At 43.1% G+C, this 17768-nt stretch overlaps 1 protein-coding gene across 9 annotated transcripts in view; it reads right to left on the bottom strand.

Annotated features, from left to right (window-relative positions):
- NHSL1 (NHS like 1) overlaps positions 1-17768 on the bottom strand; it is a 184107-nt gene that overhangs the window by 24296 nt on the left and 142043 nt on the right. For all 9 annotated transcript variants that reach the window (XM_087776214.1, XM_087776215.1, XM_087776216.1 and 6 more), the window contains exons 3-4: positions 12685-12812; positions 976-1168 (exon numbers count right to left, since the gene is read on the bottom strand). In XM_087776214.1, the coding sequence (XP_087632340.1) occupies positions 976-1168; positions 12685-12812 (321 nt within the window). The remainder of the gene's footprint in view (positions 1-975; positions 1169-12684; positions 12813-17768) is intronic.

Here is a 17768-nt window from a genome sequence, read left to right as displayed (position 1 = left end):
CTTTCAAAACAAAACCAAACATTGCAAGCTATTGATTGTAAGAGGGAGCATGGAGCCAGAGCGCACCATATGGTATTTGAAATAAATTGGATATTGAATATCATCCTGGTTTTGGCAGGCAAACGGTCAGTTATTTGAATTAACTAATAATAGACAATCTTGATATTGTGCAGAAAAAGAGGGATTATTAAATTGAAGTGATAATTCGATCTTTTACAGAAATTCTCTTTACACACAACAAAGTATCTATTCAGCATTAGGCTTTAACATAATTTAACTTCCACAGAGCGGGAGTTCTGCAACTGTAAAGCCAAAGAGTATGTTCAAAATGAAGAGTTAATACTGAGTTCATAATAAGAAAATGTGGACTATTGTCACATAGTGAGTGTTACACACTATGACACATAAGAGTGTCTTACCAAAGGTCTTCCTCGAAAACATAGCCCCATTAACTTTTGCTGTTCTTACCCTACTCTCCTTGAGACCTAAACCTCTGGTTGCTGATAAAAATAAGACCCTACAGTTCTTGTCCTTGAATTTTGTAACATTTAGTCTTTGGAATACAGAAGTCCCTGATAACCTTCCTTATGTAAAATTCCCAGAAGAAAATCCTGAAATATCATTAGCATTGCATAAAATATGATTTTCCATTACATATTTTCAGTGCAGTCCACAGCAAAACACTGCTATTTATCAACCCACTCCTTGTATTTCATGCAATCTAATGCTGTTTCAAGCCAACGTTACGTAGACTATCTTCATTAACGATCATTTTAAGGGATTTTGAGGTTTTCTCATTAAGTTTGGAGATGGACTATTAAACACAAAACTGTTTTCACAGAAACGTGCAAGAAGTAAATTTAAAATTCATGCATCAAATATACGAGTGTCAAAATACTATCCAACTGTATGGATCCCCTTTTATCCTTTCCCTCCCTCATCAGTGGAATCTAATGACTGAAATGAAAAGCCTACCAGTCACATTAATGGGAACCACATCTGTTTGGACTGCCTGTGCTTGTTGTCGCATTTTCTCTTCTGGTGTTGGCAGTGGGAGTGACTTAGTCCAGTTGGTTTGGGTGTTGATATCTGATAACTCATTTGGAACTGGAGTTTTAGGCCTTTTGATGGTAATAAGCTTTTCTTCTTCTGGGGAAGAGACAGGACACTGCAAACAGAAATACATGCAACAATGTAAGTTTACTCAAAAACCAAAAAGGTAGGACTATGGTATTACTAAGGTATTGCCACTGCAGTCAGCACAGTTGCTTCTGGAGCAAAATACACCCTCACCAATATCACACTTTGACCTACATAAAGACTGATTTAAAAAAAACCCAAACAACCAACCCACAACAAAACACCTGGGTTGTGTTTATCCAAGACACCTGATCAGTCTAAGGAATACATACCAATGAGAAAAGAGTGGTCTTAAGCAGAGCAAAGCACAATAACTAATTATCTTACACATTGATCTTGTCCCTGGAGTCGTCAACCCCTCCCAGTGCCCTATAAGGAAGATGAGATTTGAGCACTGCTGCGCTCTAGCTGTACAAGGTTGTAAGGATGTATAAGGTCTCAGCAAGAAGCCTGTTATGAAGAGACAGATTTTTGGAGAGCTCAGGAAAAGAAACAGCCAATGCACTCTACAAAACCATAAGCCACAGATCAGTGAGGTAGCAAGAATAACTTTGCTTTGGCCTTAGAGAAACTCATGACACAGTCAAGGAGTTTGTTTTGCCCATTTTTCAAGGATGAAGCAGTTAACAATACCAGTAACCATAGAATGGTCATTTTAAAAGTCATTCCTTATCAAAAATGGTAGATTTCACCTCCATGATGGGTGTTTCCCTTAAAAAAAAAAAAACAAACCAAAAACAACCAATAAAGCAAAAAACCTTCTGCACCAGAAAGAGAGGTTGCAGCAGTTTATGCAAATCCTTCCACCAGACAAATTTATAAGCCAAAAAAGCCATTTACTGTCAGGGAGCAAATCTGTTTTCATTACAAGGTCTTCACTTGCATGCCAGTAATGGCAGAGAAAGCCACAATGTAGCTTTTTACTGATAGGACACTACTAGGCCACGGCAAACCCCAAGGACAGGCAGGTTTGGGGCACACAGAAGACATCACCGGGGCTTCTAGGAGGTGGTCGTAAGCTCCAGGCAAACCTGGGAGAAGCAGCCTTCTCTCCTCCCCATTCCTGCCAGCAAGGCACCTGAGGGAATACCAGAAGCAAGAGAGGAAAGAAGACGTGGAGGAAAACCAACCTCTGACTCCTCCTGCCCCAGGCAAAACAAAAAAGAGAAGAAAAGCATGGAAGAGGCGCTGCGTAGAGGCTGCAGCACTGGCAGAGATCTCTCTGCGGCCTCCCGACTCCTCTGCTTCAGGGGCGTTTGCTTGGGCTGCTTGGCACAGCGGACCTCCCTCTCTACCACCAGACCGGAGTTACAGTCCTCCCCCGCTTTGCTTTATTCCCCTCTCCCTTTGAAGAACAGACTACTACCCAAAATAGGGCTGTCAGTACCGGATCACTGCCTCTCCTGGTAGTTACTCCCTCACTGGTGTACACAGGCACGGAAAGAAACATCACAGCTATTTATAACAGATGGATTTTTTTTTTTTTTATTATTATTATGGGTTTTCAGCCTAAGCAATCTGTTTTCTTTTGAAGCTGAGTGCTATACAAAAGACATGCCCAGACACTGTGCCACAACCGCTGTTTATCATTTCTGATTTTAATTTTCTTCCTGTTACCATGAGGAGTTCCCACTGTTTATAAATAAATAACCATTTATTTATTCTATTAAGCTTCGACTCTACATCCTTTAGGACAGAGCCCAACATTTTCTTTAATAAAAAATAAAAATAAAAGCAATTTCCAGGCAAAAAGTAAAACAATAGAAAAGTAAAATCTCTTCAGGCAATAATAAAAAAAATTTCAGGCAACAAAATTATTACTAGTATCATCCTGTGGTTTGGAACCACACTTTGAATCATGGGAGCTTTTCTTCGAGGAAATAATCCGTTTCTGTCAGTCTTACATTTCTTTACCAGGGAAGCTGTGGATGGGATAGATGCTGCTCTGCGGGAAAGGGTTCAGCCCTGTGAAAGCCCCAGCATTTCCTTCAATGCAAGCTTCTTGGAGGACACCAATATTTTTTCAGGCCCATGTTGTTTCTAAAAGGCTCTAAAACCATTTTTACAAAAATTGTATTGGGTTTGCTTGGCAAGGTTTCGGTAGCGGGGGGTCTACAGGGGTGGCTTCTGTGAGAAGCTGCTAGAAGCTTCCCCTGTGTCCGACACAGCCAATGCCAGCCGGCTCCAAGATGGACCTGCTGCTGGCCAAGGCCCAGCCCATCAGCGATGGTGGTAGTGCCTCTGGGATAACATATTTAAGGAGGAAAAAAAAACCCTGTGCAACTGCAGCTGGAGATAGGAGTGAGAATATGTCAGAGGATCAACTCTGCAGACACCCAGGTCAGTGAAGAAGGAGGGGGAGGAGGTGCTCCAGGTGTCAGAGCAGAGATTCCCCTGCAGCCCCTGGTGAAGACCATGGTGAGGCAGGCTGGCCCCCTGCAGCCCATGGAGGTTCATGCTGGAGCAGATATCCACCTGCATCCCATGGAGGACCCCATGCTGGAGCAGGTGGATGCCTGAAGAAGGCTGTGACCCCGTGGGAAGCCCACGCTGGAGCAGTGGCCTGGCAGGACCTGTGGCCCCATGGACCTGTGGAGAGAGGAGCCCAGGCTGGAGCAGGTTTGCTGGCAGGACTTGGGACCCCGCAGGGGACCCACGCTGGAGCAGTTCGTGAAGAACTGCAGCCCGTGGGAAGGACTCACGATGGAGAAGCTCATGGAGGACTGTCTGCTGTGGGAGGGACCCCACGCTGGAGCAGGGGAAGAGTGTGAGGAGTCCTCCCCCTGAGGAGGAAGGAGCGGCAGAGACAATGTGTGATGAACTGACAGCAGCCCCCATTCCCCGTCCCCCTGCGCCGCTGCGGGGAGGAGGTAGAGAAATAGGGGGTGAAGTTGAGCCCGGGAAGGAGGGAGGGGTGGGGGGAAGGTGTTTTAAGATTTATTTTTTATTTCTGATTATCCTACTCTGATTTGATTGGTAATAAATTAAATTAATTCTTCCCCAAGTTGAGTCTGTTTTGCCCGTGACAGTAATTGCTGAGTGATCTCTCCCTGTCCTTATCTCAACCCACAGGCCTTCCGTTATGTTTTTCATTATATTTTCTCTCCCTGTCCAGTTGATGGGGGGAGTGATAGAGCAGCTTTGGTGGGCACCTGGCATCCAGCCAGGGTCAACCCACCACCAAAACCTAATGTTAATGTTTATCTTTTTATGGGTGCATGTACATACACTGTTTATACGCACGCACAGTGCAGGCACACATATGTATGTACACCTACACACAAACACAAGCACCTCAAATCACTGAAATTTATAAAAACCTTCATTAACTTAAGCAATTTGGGAGAGAAATGCTATTGTAGAAGGGAAAGCTGCCTCCAGGTCATGCTTCCCCCCAATTAGGTTTACAAACAGCTGAGAGAGAGAAAGGGTTTGTAAGGAATGTGGCACAGGGGTGCTAGCCCAGCATCACCGCGGGCACACGTGCATGCACTTAAATGAGTATTCAAGGGCTGAGGCAGAGAAATATCACTTCCCCCTTCTACAAAGAGCTTTTCTCCACCTGAATCAGGGCACCAAGGATGATGCTTCAAGCCTGGTTTTGCAGTTTGCATGGGGTAAGGATGAGCTCCAGCGACCTTCGGATACTCTGCTTGATTGCTACTGTCACCATCAATATCTGTCACATTCAGACTGTACTGCAGTGCCAGGTCTCAGCTGTCATATATATATAGCAGTCACCAGGGGCTACTCCAATATGTCAAGTGACAGAGACACTGGTTACAAAGCTACCCTTCCTTTTCACAGAAATTACCCAAACCAAGCAGAACTCTTTTTCTGTTACAGTATATAAATAGATAGAAAAACTGAAGCATCTACTACAAGGGAATCCTAATTATCAAAAAAACCATGGAGCAACAATCACAAATTTTGCAAAATTAGAAGTTGAGAAAATTGGGGACAAGTGGAGGAAGATGAACAGAAATGAATCAGCCCAGTGAGCATATAACAAACGAAAAGCAATTGAAAACCCAATTGTGCAGTTGAGGTCAAAGCACTGTGTCAGTGAGAATGATTTTCTGCCATAGGACAGTGGTGTGTACTTCTACAAAATAATTCAGTAAAAGAGTTGTGGGCAGATTTGAGTGTAGGAAGGAATGTTCACACTTCATCTGCAGGTACACTTTCCATGGTTCCTGGATGAGCATGACTGTCTCTACTTATATTCTTTCTTCCAAAGTGCTTGCAATGATCACGGCGTATTTACTTGGTTTTGTGACGTGAAGATACTTTTAAAGGGCATGACAAAGCTGTCCACCGCTTTATTGCACATAGAGGAAGACAGCAGCTCATCTTTCAGCTTTTTTCACACAGAAATTATTTACCTCTAATTGGGATGAAAATAGGATTTACATATTTTTAGCACACATTCCCAGATTTACAATGCAGAAGCTTGCTGGAAGATACAGTGAATTGCTGCTGTATAACAGGAATGTCCTCTCAAGTAACGTCTGTTATATCAGAAACAGAACTGGACTGGGCATTACTTTGAGGTTATGTACCTGCTTAGCAAAGCTGACCATAAACACTATGTTCATAATAAAACAGAAAGCACCCGTCCCATTTTTACAGCATCTCTGATTCATACTAACTTTATTGCCAGACTTAAATGGCCAAATTTCTGTGCAACAGGATATTAGACTCATCTCCTCAGGAAAATTTGTTGGAATTTGTCCTTTTTAATGGAGCAGGGAAGAGGGAAAGGTGGGATGTGAAAGTAACAGCCTTCGACCTTGCAGTGTTTCCATGAACATGCATTAGAGGGGAAAAAGCACGAACTTTCAAATGGGAGTTGCAATGAGAATCCAGGAAAGAAATGGCCTATAAATATACTATAGACAAGCTATATGACTCAGTAAGCCAGAGACTTGCCGTTGCCTTGTTGACATATTGTCCCCCAGCCTATCTTAGTTGCTGAGATACAACAAAAGGGTTTCACTATCTCAGCACATTCACACTATTTGAGAGGTCTCAGATGACAAGTGAGTATATGCTGTCTGTCTTGCAGCACGCTCTGCCTAAATACCCTGTTTATTCTTAATCTTTTTATATTCCAGGGGTTCATATTACACTGTTTGAAACAATATGGGACCTCCAGGAGGGAAATTCAATCCATACAAATTTTACCTTTCAGCAAAGGAACTTCAAACTTCTAGTCATGTCTTTTACCTCACTGCCTACTGCAATAATTTCTAAATTCTAATTTCTCAGAAAAACAGAATTGGGGGTGGGGGTGGAAATATCAACATTGCAGACAGGAGCCCTACTAATTCAGCTGTCTGTTACTATTTGCCAACATCCAATTTCTTCTCCAGACTTTACTAGGTTTGATGGCTTCACATGCTCTTTTACCCAATGCAAAGGGATCAAGACAGACAATAACAGGGAAAAAAAAAAAAACAACAACCCCCAATCCTTTAAACTCCTCTTTCTTGGTCAATCCAGAATGTCATTTTATGTGCCTGCTTCAACCCGTGGGGTTTCATACTGTGTTATGGAACACTGCCACATTACAAATTCACATGAAATTACACTCAGGTTGAATTAGTCATGTCTTGCTCTATTTGGTGTCCTCCAGACCAAGGTCCCCAGTCTAGTCCCCCAGGTTTTCACAGAATATTCCCCTTTATTACTTCTACACACAGATCTTCAGTTGCACTAGCCTACTTTGCTATCGTACTAAACCCTTCACTTCATAGCCTTCATGGTCTCAGTAAGGAAGCAATTTTTTCTTTTGTCGGCAGAAATTACTGACCATCAAGCAAGTTATCACCTTAACCAGCACTGCAGAAATGTTCTTTTCTTCTTCCTCTACTCTGTTGCAATGGGATTAAAAACATAAGAGCTGTACTGCATCGGTTCTGAGCTCTAAAAGCCTACCTACTATCTGCCTTATGATAACAGCCAATCAGTGATATACACGTGAAATTAAATCAGAGGATGCATACAGTGATACCTTCCCCTGAATATTCTCTCAGAATTGGATGGAGTCCTCCCCCTCCCAAGAATTTACCCAGTTGCTTTCTGAACCCATGTAAACTCCCAGCATCCACAATTCTTGCAGCAATTGCACAGTGTGAGTATGTGGTGAGTGAAGAATTACCCTCTTTGTTCCAAGAGTTTCTATACTCACTTCCTTATGCTTTGGCATTTTATGCTTTGAACTGCTGTTTCAACTCAGTAAATCGAGCACTACTTTCAAAAATATGTGAAGCAGTATAAAACACATGTGCTGATTACAAGAGCACCCCCATGCAATTGCAGCAGAGGGGCAGGGAAGCCAGCTGAGGGCACCACCACCTAGAAGTATCTTCCAGTTCTGCCAGAGCCCATGCCTCAGGGCTCTCAGGCATTCCCACCTCCAAACTGGAGTGCCCAACTGCTTTAGCCCCTCTTAACACCAAGCAACATTTTGAATTAGGCCTCAGGTCCCTCAAGCCAATACAGCTAATGCATTTGCTTTCACGTAAGATACCAAACAGACTCTTGCAGATCTTAAACGGACAGCTAACAGTTTGGCCGAGGACATGGTTTAGTGGTGGACTTGGCAGTGACAGGTTAACGGTTGGACTCGATGATCTTAAGGGTCTTTTCCAACCTTAACAATTCCACGATTCTATGAAAAACTTACTTTTTTTCCTCATGAATAAGCAAAATACATGTTTTTGCACCCGAAGCTTAACAGACTATATCAAGGCAAAGTTCATAAACTAAATGACAGGACCTGGGGAAAAATACCATGAGTTTTTGGCACACAAACATTTTCATAGATGGAAAAAAAACATGATATAGTGCATGCCTGGGAGCAAGTACTCTCTATAGCTCACATTCATCATTTAAAAAAAAAACCAAACAAACACTAAATCAGTAAAGTTTTTCCTTGACTAATTAAAAGCCAATGAAGCAGCCAATTAAATAAAATACAGTGTTCATTGGAGGAGGGGTTTCAAAGGATGCAAATGTTAATAGACAAAAAGGAATTAAAATAATTTCAGTGAACCAAGTAAATAGAGGATATTGGACTGCAGACAAAAAGGAGTAATGAGGAAAAATAAAGGAAACAAACCTGGCATGGCATTCTTCTGTTGAGCAGTTACTTTTTTTTAAACAGAAACCAGAAGCAGGTAATGACTGAAGGCTAAGAGCAGAATAAGACTGCATATATGCTAAATGCTACACGTAACATCAAGCTGCAGATATGGCAGCTGGATGGTCCCACTTGTGGGCAAGGTACCTTGTTGTTCCAGGGAACCAAGTTACAGCAGGCGCTAATGCAAGACCGAGAGATGCAATCTAACAGACTAGACTGTTGAGCAAGACAAAAAGAAACAAAGAGAATGAGTGATAAAAAGGGAAAGAAAAAAGAACGAGAAAAAAACACACAAAAGACAAATACATTTAATATACACAATGTATACGTTTCAGAACATAAGGGGAACCAGAGTTTGAAAGCGACATCACAATATATCTTTGACACTGGGAAAACAGAGCAATACTGAAGGACAGGAATAGCTCCCAAGTTGCATCACCAACAGTGGTATGTAAGAGATGAGAAAGACAGACACTGGTCACAGTACTGAGATGTAAAATCCAGATAAACCAATTTAATCTCCAACAAACTCAATTACGATGAGTACTGCAGTGGAGCTTGGCCTGTGCTCCATTAATTTGACTTGTAAGAATCAACGTTAAGAGTAAAAGGGTAGTTCCAAGAACTTCATTTTATATCAACTACCACTCAGAGACTTCAGCTTTCTGTGTTTTCTAATTTTGTTTGCTTGCCTTTTTGTTGGGCTAATTTGCCTGCTTCTCCCTAGGGGTTTTCCTACAGAACAGCAAATGTTCTGCTTATCTTAGACATTTTCTGAGACTTACACTGAACCATCTGCTTTGTGGCATGAATATTACCCGCTGGTGACAGACACTCACCTCCACAAAACCTGAGAATGTTTGTGGATCGAAGTCTCCTCTCGCATCACCTACCCATGGTTTCATATTGTCTCCAGCATAGACAGACAAGCTACATTTTTTAAAAAAGCAGATGAAAAAGAGTAGGGAAAGATGGATTCCTTTGTGAAATCAGCATGCAGCAAAACATAGTTTTTCTGCAAGTTGGCAATTATGTCAACTTAGAAGCAAATTTCCAAACAGTAAATAGCTATTCATCCATCATTATTCTGCTGTTCTCGAATTTCAACTATTAAGTACTGCATGTACAGAATTTAAATGTTGGCTTTTTTGCTTTGAATAGACAACAAAGCTACAAAGCTTTCATCTGGTGGTGAGGAGTTCACATTTTGAATCACGGGATTCTGGTGACCCCAGTTCCACGCTGTTACTGAAGAACTCTTCTGACAGCTGAAATATGACTTGCTCAAGGCATAACACTTATTAGAATTACTTGGCATTTTACCAGTGGGATTATAATTCAGAGATCTGTTGTGGTAAGTGTTCATTTAAAAAAGAGTAAAATTTTAGGCCTTTACAAAAAAAAAAAGTCAATTAAAAAAAGATACTGGTCAAAGGACACCACTAAACACTCAACTCTACAACATGAAGGGAGGATCATGCTAGCTTTTACAAGGGATTAACGTCTTTCTGAGCTGCAAATAAGAGCGGCAGAGTTAAGGTTAAGGTACTGAGATAATCAGTAACATCCAAGACTGTCAATTTGGCAACTATCTTTCTCCACAACTCTGAATCATCCTTTCAGCTAAAAATATTTAAAGGAAATATTCCAATTTGAAATGGAAGTGCTATCCTATCCTTGAAGCATAATTAGTTGCATTAACTTTTTTTTCAGAATACACAGAAATTGTTAGTAACACATTATGTTAACACTCCAGAAAAACCTTAACCAAGATAACGATGACAGCTCTTAGTCTCCAAGAGGCCTCACCCATGCTTATATGCTCTCATTCGAATTGTTAAAAAAAAAAGAGTATATTTTTTAAACGTTACATTAGTTTTACATGTGCAGATGGTCATATGCTGCACAGCATTGGCTAAGACAAGTTGATAACATGTATGTATGCATATATATGAAGTACATTAATAGCAACAAACAATGTGTTACTTTCCCCAGTGGAAATAGCAATTCTACTTATTTCAGTAAGGTTTTGCAAATTATCATTATAACTCATTCCACAGTATGAATGTGCTTTATACTCTCTGCTCACTGCCAGTACATACCACACACAGCTAAACAAGATGCTCTAACATTCCCTGCCAATACACAGATATAATGCAATCACCACCTGGATGAGAGACTGTACGTAATCCACGACACCTTTCATTATGTGATTAAAAACCATGGAGGACAGAACTGAAAACACTCTACCCTTTAAAGTGAGTTCTCAGGATTTGCACACTTTGTATAGAGACAGAGTTATTTGGTCCATGCTACAGAGGCATATATGGTTTACTAATGATTCAAAGAAATTAAACTGTGTTACCATCAAGGACATCCTCCCACTCTCTGAGCAACAGTTTGTGGCAGAGTATTCTAGAATTATCTAGCCTGAAAATCCCAGGAGCTCCAGCATTTCAGGTTTGGACAGCCAGGCTTCAGTCCATCTTGCTGTCCACTCCAGCATTAATGTCCTTTTCCCCAGCACCAAAGTTAGCTTCTCTTTCAGAGCCCACAGGCACAACAGGGTAAGGTAATGACAGGGGAGCAAAATTTCTTTTCTTCTTTTGAACACTAATGCAACTTACTAGTTCTGTAATTGAAGCATATATAAATTGATGTATATATAACAATACGCCTTGACATACTGTTATATATGTCTATACAGATATATACATAGGCCCTCATCCTGCTGGGAGACTTCAACCACCCTGACATCTGCTGGAAAAGTTGCACAGCAAGCTGCAGGCAATCCAGGAGACTCCTGGAATGCATTGAGGATAACTTCTTAAGCCAGGTAATAGACAGCCCTACCAGACGGGATGCGATACTGGACCTGTTGGTCACCAAGGCAAGTGAGCTAATTGGTGATGTCAAAATTGGAGGCAGCCTGGGCTGCAGTGATCATGCACTGGTGGAGTTCACAGTCTTGAGGGATATGGGTCAGGCAAAGAGTAAAGTCAGGACCCTGAACTTTAGGAAAGCAAAATTCCAGCACTTCAGGGAATTAGTCAATAGGACCCCCTGCGAAACTGCCCTCAGGGACAAGGGAGCAGAACAAGCTGGCTTTCCATAGAGCGCAAGAGCTCTCAATACCCAGGTGTAAGAAATCAGGCAAGGAAGGCAAGAGACCAGCATGGATGAGCCAAGACCTGCTGGTCAAACTAAAGGGCAAGAAGGCAATGCACAGGCAGTGCAAGCAGGGACAGGTATCCTGGGAAGAGTATAGGGATGCTGCCCAGTTGTGTAGGGATGGGGTCAGGAAGGCCAAGGCACAGCTGGAGCTGAACTTGCTAAGGCATGCAAAGAATAATAAGGGCTTCTACAGGTATGTCAGCCAGAAAAAGAAGGTCAAAGAAAGCGTACCCCCCCAATGAGCAAGACTGGCAAACTCATAACAGATGAGGAGAAGGCTGAGGTACTCAACAACGTCTTTGCCTCACTCTTCACTGGCAGCCTCTCCTCCCACACCTCTTGAGTGGCTGAACTGCAAGATAGGGACTAGGGGAACAAAGTGCCTCCCACAGTGCTACCCACTGTAGGGTGGTGAAACACTGGAACAGGCTGCCCAGAGAGGTGGTAGATGCTCCATCCCTGGAAACATTCAAGGTCAGGTTGGACGGGGCTCTGGGCAACCTGATCTAGTTGTAGATGCCCCAGCTCATTGCAGCAGGGTTGGACTAGATGACCTTTAAAGGTCCCTTCCAACCCAAACTATTCTATGATTCTATGACAACTTTATTAGGATTTTTGCTCAACTGTCCCTTCTCTTTCTCTCTTTATTTGTTTAATTTATTTCTAGATTCTAAGCTAAGCATACATGGAGTTGAGGTGTGGGCATATAAACAAGAAAGCCATGAAGCAAACTGAAAGAAAGCTGCAATCTTTCATTCTTCTGGATGCCTTTATGCAAACAGTTGTGATGCATTAGGACAAAGCCTCTGCCTAATGAAACTGCATAACTACCTGTATTAGCAATTAAAAGTGTGCACAGGTTGCTGTTACAATGCCAGTACACTGATGGCTGGTTAACAGCTCTTCCTGCTACCTGAATGTAAACACTTAACAGATTCAAAACAGGTACCCTTGATGGGGTCTTCCCTCCACAACATTACCAAACTCCTCCTGGGTTTCACACCTTTATTTTGCCAGTGGGAACTTTATATACGTGCAAGGGTAGAACTGGGATTTTTAAGAGACTGTGGAAGTCAGATGACCTAAGATCACTGTAATTCAAAGTAATAAGCATCTTTACGATCTTCTAAAAATCCCACCTTATTTGAACAATATTATGGCAGGCAATTAAACTGCACCAGGCATGTATTTTTTCAAGCACTTTGCCCCGCCACCATTACCTTTTGTTCAATTTCTTCATAATCATCCTGGTAACTTCCACAGGTTGCACTGGAGGATGAGGAGAAGGTGGGGCCCTGAGAGTAATACTGAGAGCTCCGGTAGCCATCCCGCCGCAGCTTGTCACACTCTGCCGGAAGAGAAAGAGGAGATTAATTCATTACAAGAGCCATTACTGTTTATGCTTGGTGTACAGTGCACTCACGAAACTACACACTATTTTCCTGAAACTGTTTACCATGCGTTAGCATTGTCTGTCCCAAGTAACAGAACCCAAAGGTGCATTTCTTATATTTGTATCTATATTTTCCCCTCCCTCACATGTAGTATATATATGCCCATACATAGTGTACATACACATGGCTTTTATTTAACCCAGAGATAGCAAGAGCTTTGGAAAGAAGGGGGAAATTTATTTATTTATTTGGGAGATTTATTTATTTATTTATTTATTTATTTAGGTGAGGCTTGGCTCGGTGTCTTGACAGATGGCAGCATCTTGCAGGACGGGAGATGGAAGCATGTGAGTAACACCGGGGGTCTCATTTGCCAGGCCGGTAGACATCCATTATGTGCCTTTACACTTGAAATGATGATGTTGCTCACTACTCAAGCACCATCTGCTAAATAACTTTGGCACTGACCACTTGTCTTGTCTTCCTGCCCGTGGAAGAGACCATTTATTGTGATTTTGGAGAGAGGAATGCAAATCATGGGGATCTCAAAATCTCACGTCGCTGCAGAGCACGTACAGTTTACTACTGAAGAGTTTTCAAAGTTCAGAAAGAATTCAGAGCAAACATGCATCCCCACTCAAAACGGCCAAAACCTCAGTCAGCATCTCATCCCTCTCACCCAAGTTTTCCACAATCATCTTCCCGCCTCCTAATTGATATTCAGTGTGATTGTGCTAGAGAATAACAGACGCCAGAGCATAAGGAAAAATTAAACGTTCAAGATGCAGTAACCAAACTCATCAGCCCAGTCAAACTGTTAGCTTTACATTTCCAGAGACAGATATCTGAATCTGTTGAAAGATGAGAAAAGCAAAAAGAAAATTAAGTATTTGGTACATTTCTGTCTCAGGAACTGAAATTTCTGCACAATACACACGTATTATCATGACACAAAGTGCTTTTAGCATCACTTGCTGGAGAAAGACTTTCTGTGATTCTCTCATCCGTCTCCTTATCTTGACCTTTTTAATACCCGTTAAAATGGAAAACATGCAATATATTGAGGGCAAGGTTTTAGAGAGGCTTTTGCCTGGCAAATGGTTAAGTGGAGTTACGATTTCCAACTCCAGCATTTCCTCTATTATACTCAGATGCTTCTGAGACTGAGGTCTGGAGGACTCCGTGCTGATGGGTTAACTGACCTAGAGCAACCACAGCTCTATGAGGATTTAATCAGTGTAGACCCCCCTGTATCTGCACATGCACATCGAGAAGGCAAGCTTACAGTTTGACAACTAGCCATCTCCATCAGAGCCAGATGTACGTCCTGGCCTACCACATGTTTCCAGATGGGGTCAGAAAGGGCAGTATGGCATGAACCTGTCACTTCTGTCTCAATTCAAGGACCAAGGGCAGTGTTGGTGGGTTTTGAGATCCAGATCAATGCTACAGCTCAGGAACAGAGCGCTGGTAACCCTGTTTACCTGTTTCGCAAATGTGAGCATGCCGACACTGCATGCATCTGGCAAACAGCTGCTGTACTTCAGGAGGGGGGTGAAAAATGACTGCCAGCAACTGCAGTAAAACAAATTCCTCCACCACCCTTCCAAAACTTGCACTGGATCCAGCCAGATCCAGCACATAACACTCACAAACGCGAGCACCCCGATGGGTTGTTTGTCGGTTTGAGCCACAAATCAACAAGGATGAGCGGGCTGCGGCAGAACGAGACAGCCCGCAGACTTGCATCAACTTGTAGCGTGGGTTAACATGCTAAGTTGTCAACTTAGACACTGCAAGTTTTACTTTCAGATCAGTCACCAATCACCACAAACAAACATGAAATTACGTACCCTAAGGGGTACATAGGAATGCAGTTACTTTTTCTCCTGTTCTTGGTATAAGGCCCAGGGTCCTGGCTAGCCACTTCTACAACTCTCTGACATCAGGCATCATGGCATGCTCCAAGGACAACGGGCTCTTATGGAGGGTGACAGATGCACCCTCCGATATTAATTGCTTGTCCTTATTTATTGTCCTAACCAAGGAGATGAAGATGATGCATTTCATTAAGCCCAGAAGAGCTCCAAAAATTTAAGGAAGTCAACACTGGAGTCAACACTCATAAAACTTGTGCTCTAGACCCTTCACCAGCTTCATTGCCGTTCTTTGGACACGCTCCAGCACCTCCATGTCCTTGTAGTGAGGAGCCCAAAACTGAACACAGTACTCGAGGTGCGGCCTCACCAATGCCGCGTACAAGGGGATGATCACTTCCCTAGTCCTGCTGGCCACACTATTTCTGATGCAAGCCAGGATGCTATTGGCCTTCCTGGCCGCCTGGGCACACTGCTGGGTCATATTCAGCTGGCTGTCGACCAACATCCCCAGGTCCTTTTCCTCCCTGCAGCTCTCCAGCCACTCCTCCCCAAGCTCACAACCTCCATTTGTCCACAACACAAGATCCATGTAACATCAGAAGCTACTGCAGCAACGTCGCTGAAGAAGCCAAGAGAATTCTACAAACCGCCAGGTGAACCACACCAACAAAAAGGCGATTTGTCCCCAAGAACAGCTATTCTGTTTATTTACTGTCACAGCACATTTCTCAGCACAGCAAGAAACACACACCATGGAGGGCACCTGAGGCCAACAAACCTCAGCCAAGGTTTTAGGCAGGTATCTTTTACTTCCCATTGCAACAGCCTGCAAGTGCAACACAAGGTCAATCACTGGATCTAACTGAAGCTACTGTTGCTGCCAGATCAAGGGTAGCAACCGCTGTTTAAAAACTGTTCTAAGCTGGGGGGCGCCCCCCCATTTCATCACTATTATTAAAGGTGCGCATGGGTCTTCTGTAAGCAATCAAGTTTGTATTTTTCAGATACATGGTTTTTTTATTTATGTAAAACATACCCAGGAAGAAGCTAGAAATACTTACTCTAGGAAAGACTCCAGACATGTTTCCTTTTTCCCTGAGGAGCAATACCTTGTCCTATTCCCACAATCCTAAACAGAGAGGAGCACTATACACTGAGTTAGCAAACACGTTCTTACAGTTATGCAAGTTATTTCAGTAACTGAAAGCTTACTAGGTAACAGAAGGATACAGCCAGTTGCAGTTATTAATAATCTTCGATTTTAAGAATGTGACAATACATTAGTCCTAGCTGAGCCAGGGACATACACGCTCTGGGTTGGACCCAGCAGCAGGGCTGCCATTACCCACATTATCCAATACACAAAAACATGCACAGCCTTTCCATATTTCTGCCTAAGAACTGCCAGGGCAAACCCCAGGAGACTGCATCAGGCAGGACACAAACACCCAATCCTGAGGATGCACCTGCCAGTTCAAATCTGAGCTTCGCAGAGCAAGCTCAAAGTCATAATCTTGCATGTATCTGATCTGAACTCTGCAATAATATTATTGCGCCCAAGATGAACTGTTTTTGTTTACACAAACAGTGACCATTTGCCCAGGAGGACCCGGAAAGAGCTACTGCCTTGGCAATCGCGATCGGTGGCTGCACCGGGCGGTGCCAGGGCACGAAGGCTGGAACCACCTCCCCTTCCTCCCCCAACTGCTTCTGGGGCTGAGTGCGCAGGGGTGCTGCCCGTCATCTGCGGCTGCCCTGCAAGTGCTTTTCTGGCTAGGTACAACCATAGACTAGTTCTTGTCGTTCTCCTTCTATACTAGCGATACGTTAAATTTCAAAACCTCCTTTGTATTATATATAAATGTTGCTTAAAAATTACTGTAGTCAGATTATATTATAATAAAATTTATCCCCACTTATGTGGTACAAGTTAAACCCTTCCTAGAGAAGGAAATTTTGCCTGAGGTTGAGTTTTGCTGTTCACAGGGTGGTTTTAGTTAAGCATGAAGGAAGTGTGTGGGAAACATGGTCGACAAGCCTTTTAAAGGCCCCCTCCCCATCATTTTCACAGTTATTAGAACAGGGTGGATACAATGTTCAGGAGATGCACGACAGAAGAAAATGCATTAAAGCTGTCAGTGCCCAATACCATTATGTCTGAGTCCCTGCTGTATACCCAATCACTTGTATGTCTGCTCGGCCTTTCATTACTGCAGCGTTTGCTAAATCCTGGCATCAGGCAGAAGTGTGCTGGGGATGTGCTTCTCACCGACAGCAGGTGAGCGCATCACCCTTCTCTGCTCTCTTCCCTCACAGTAACTAAGTGGGGGAATGTGCGGGTACCAGCAGCACCATGCTGAGAGCGAGGGCTCAATCGAGCTGTGCACGATTCTGCACCACAGCTTTGAGCCACAAGCACTGAATTCAGTGCTGCTGTGAATAACTCGACCTCTCCATGTAAAACCTTACGGCCCCTGCGGCAGGCAGTCAGGCCAAATGTATGCAAATACCTCCAAGGCCTCTCAGCCCAGATCTCCTCTTCATTTTATAAGAGGAACTCACATGTAATTGAATTTGACCCTGAGCTGGTGACACACAGGAGCAAGTCTTGCACACTGAGACGATTTACTGCTTTTCCAACAACTTGAAACCATACTCTTACGTGATAATTTGAGCCACAAATCACCAGAGTGAACAGAAGGCACAACACTGATACCTCAGTAATTCGTCTGACATGGTATTACTGTGGAAAACCAGGATTAACATTTACCTTGTCTGCTTAGTCAGACCTACACACGGCACTGCTCCGTGATGAAAGCAAGGCTGGGTTTGCCGGGAGGGGACTGCATGCATGGGCTCCTTCCCTCTACTTCAACCGACTTTCGTAACATTTTGTGCCTACCAAGCTTCCTACCACTAAAACCAGTAGCAGCATCTTCAAAGTTTATATGAAGGAAAATGCATTGCCCTGCCAGCAGCAGCACTGGTCAGAGGGAGATGGATTCACTGTCGTTTTCAGAAGTTTGCCAT

The sequence above is a fragment of the Nipponia nippon genome, unplaced genomic scaffold, assembly GCF_047370975.1.
Source record: "Nipponia nippon isolate SJK-2023a ecotype South Korea unplaced genomic scaffold, ASM4737097v1 scaffold_4, whole genome shotgun sequence".
Classification (NCBI taxonomy): Eukaryota; Metazoa; Chordata; class Aves; order Pelecaniformes; family Threskiornithidae; genus Nipponia; species Nipponia nippon.
This window is presented reverse-complemented; position numbering and strand designations above follow the sequence as displayed.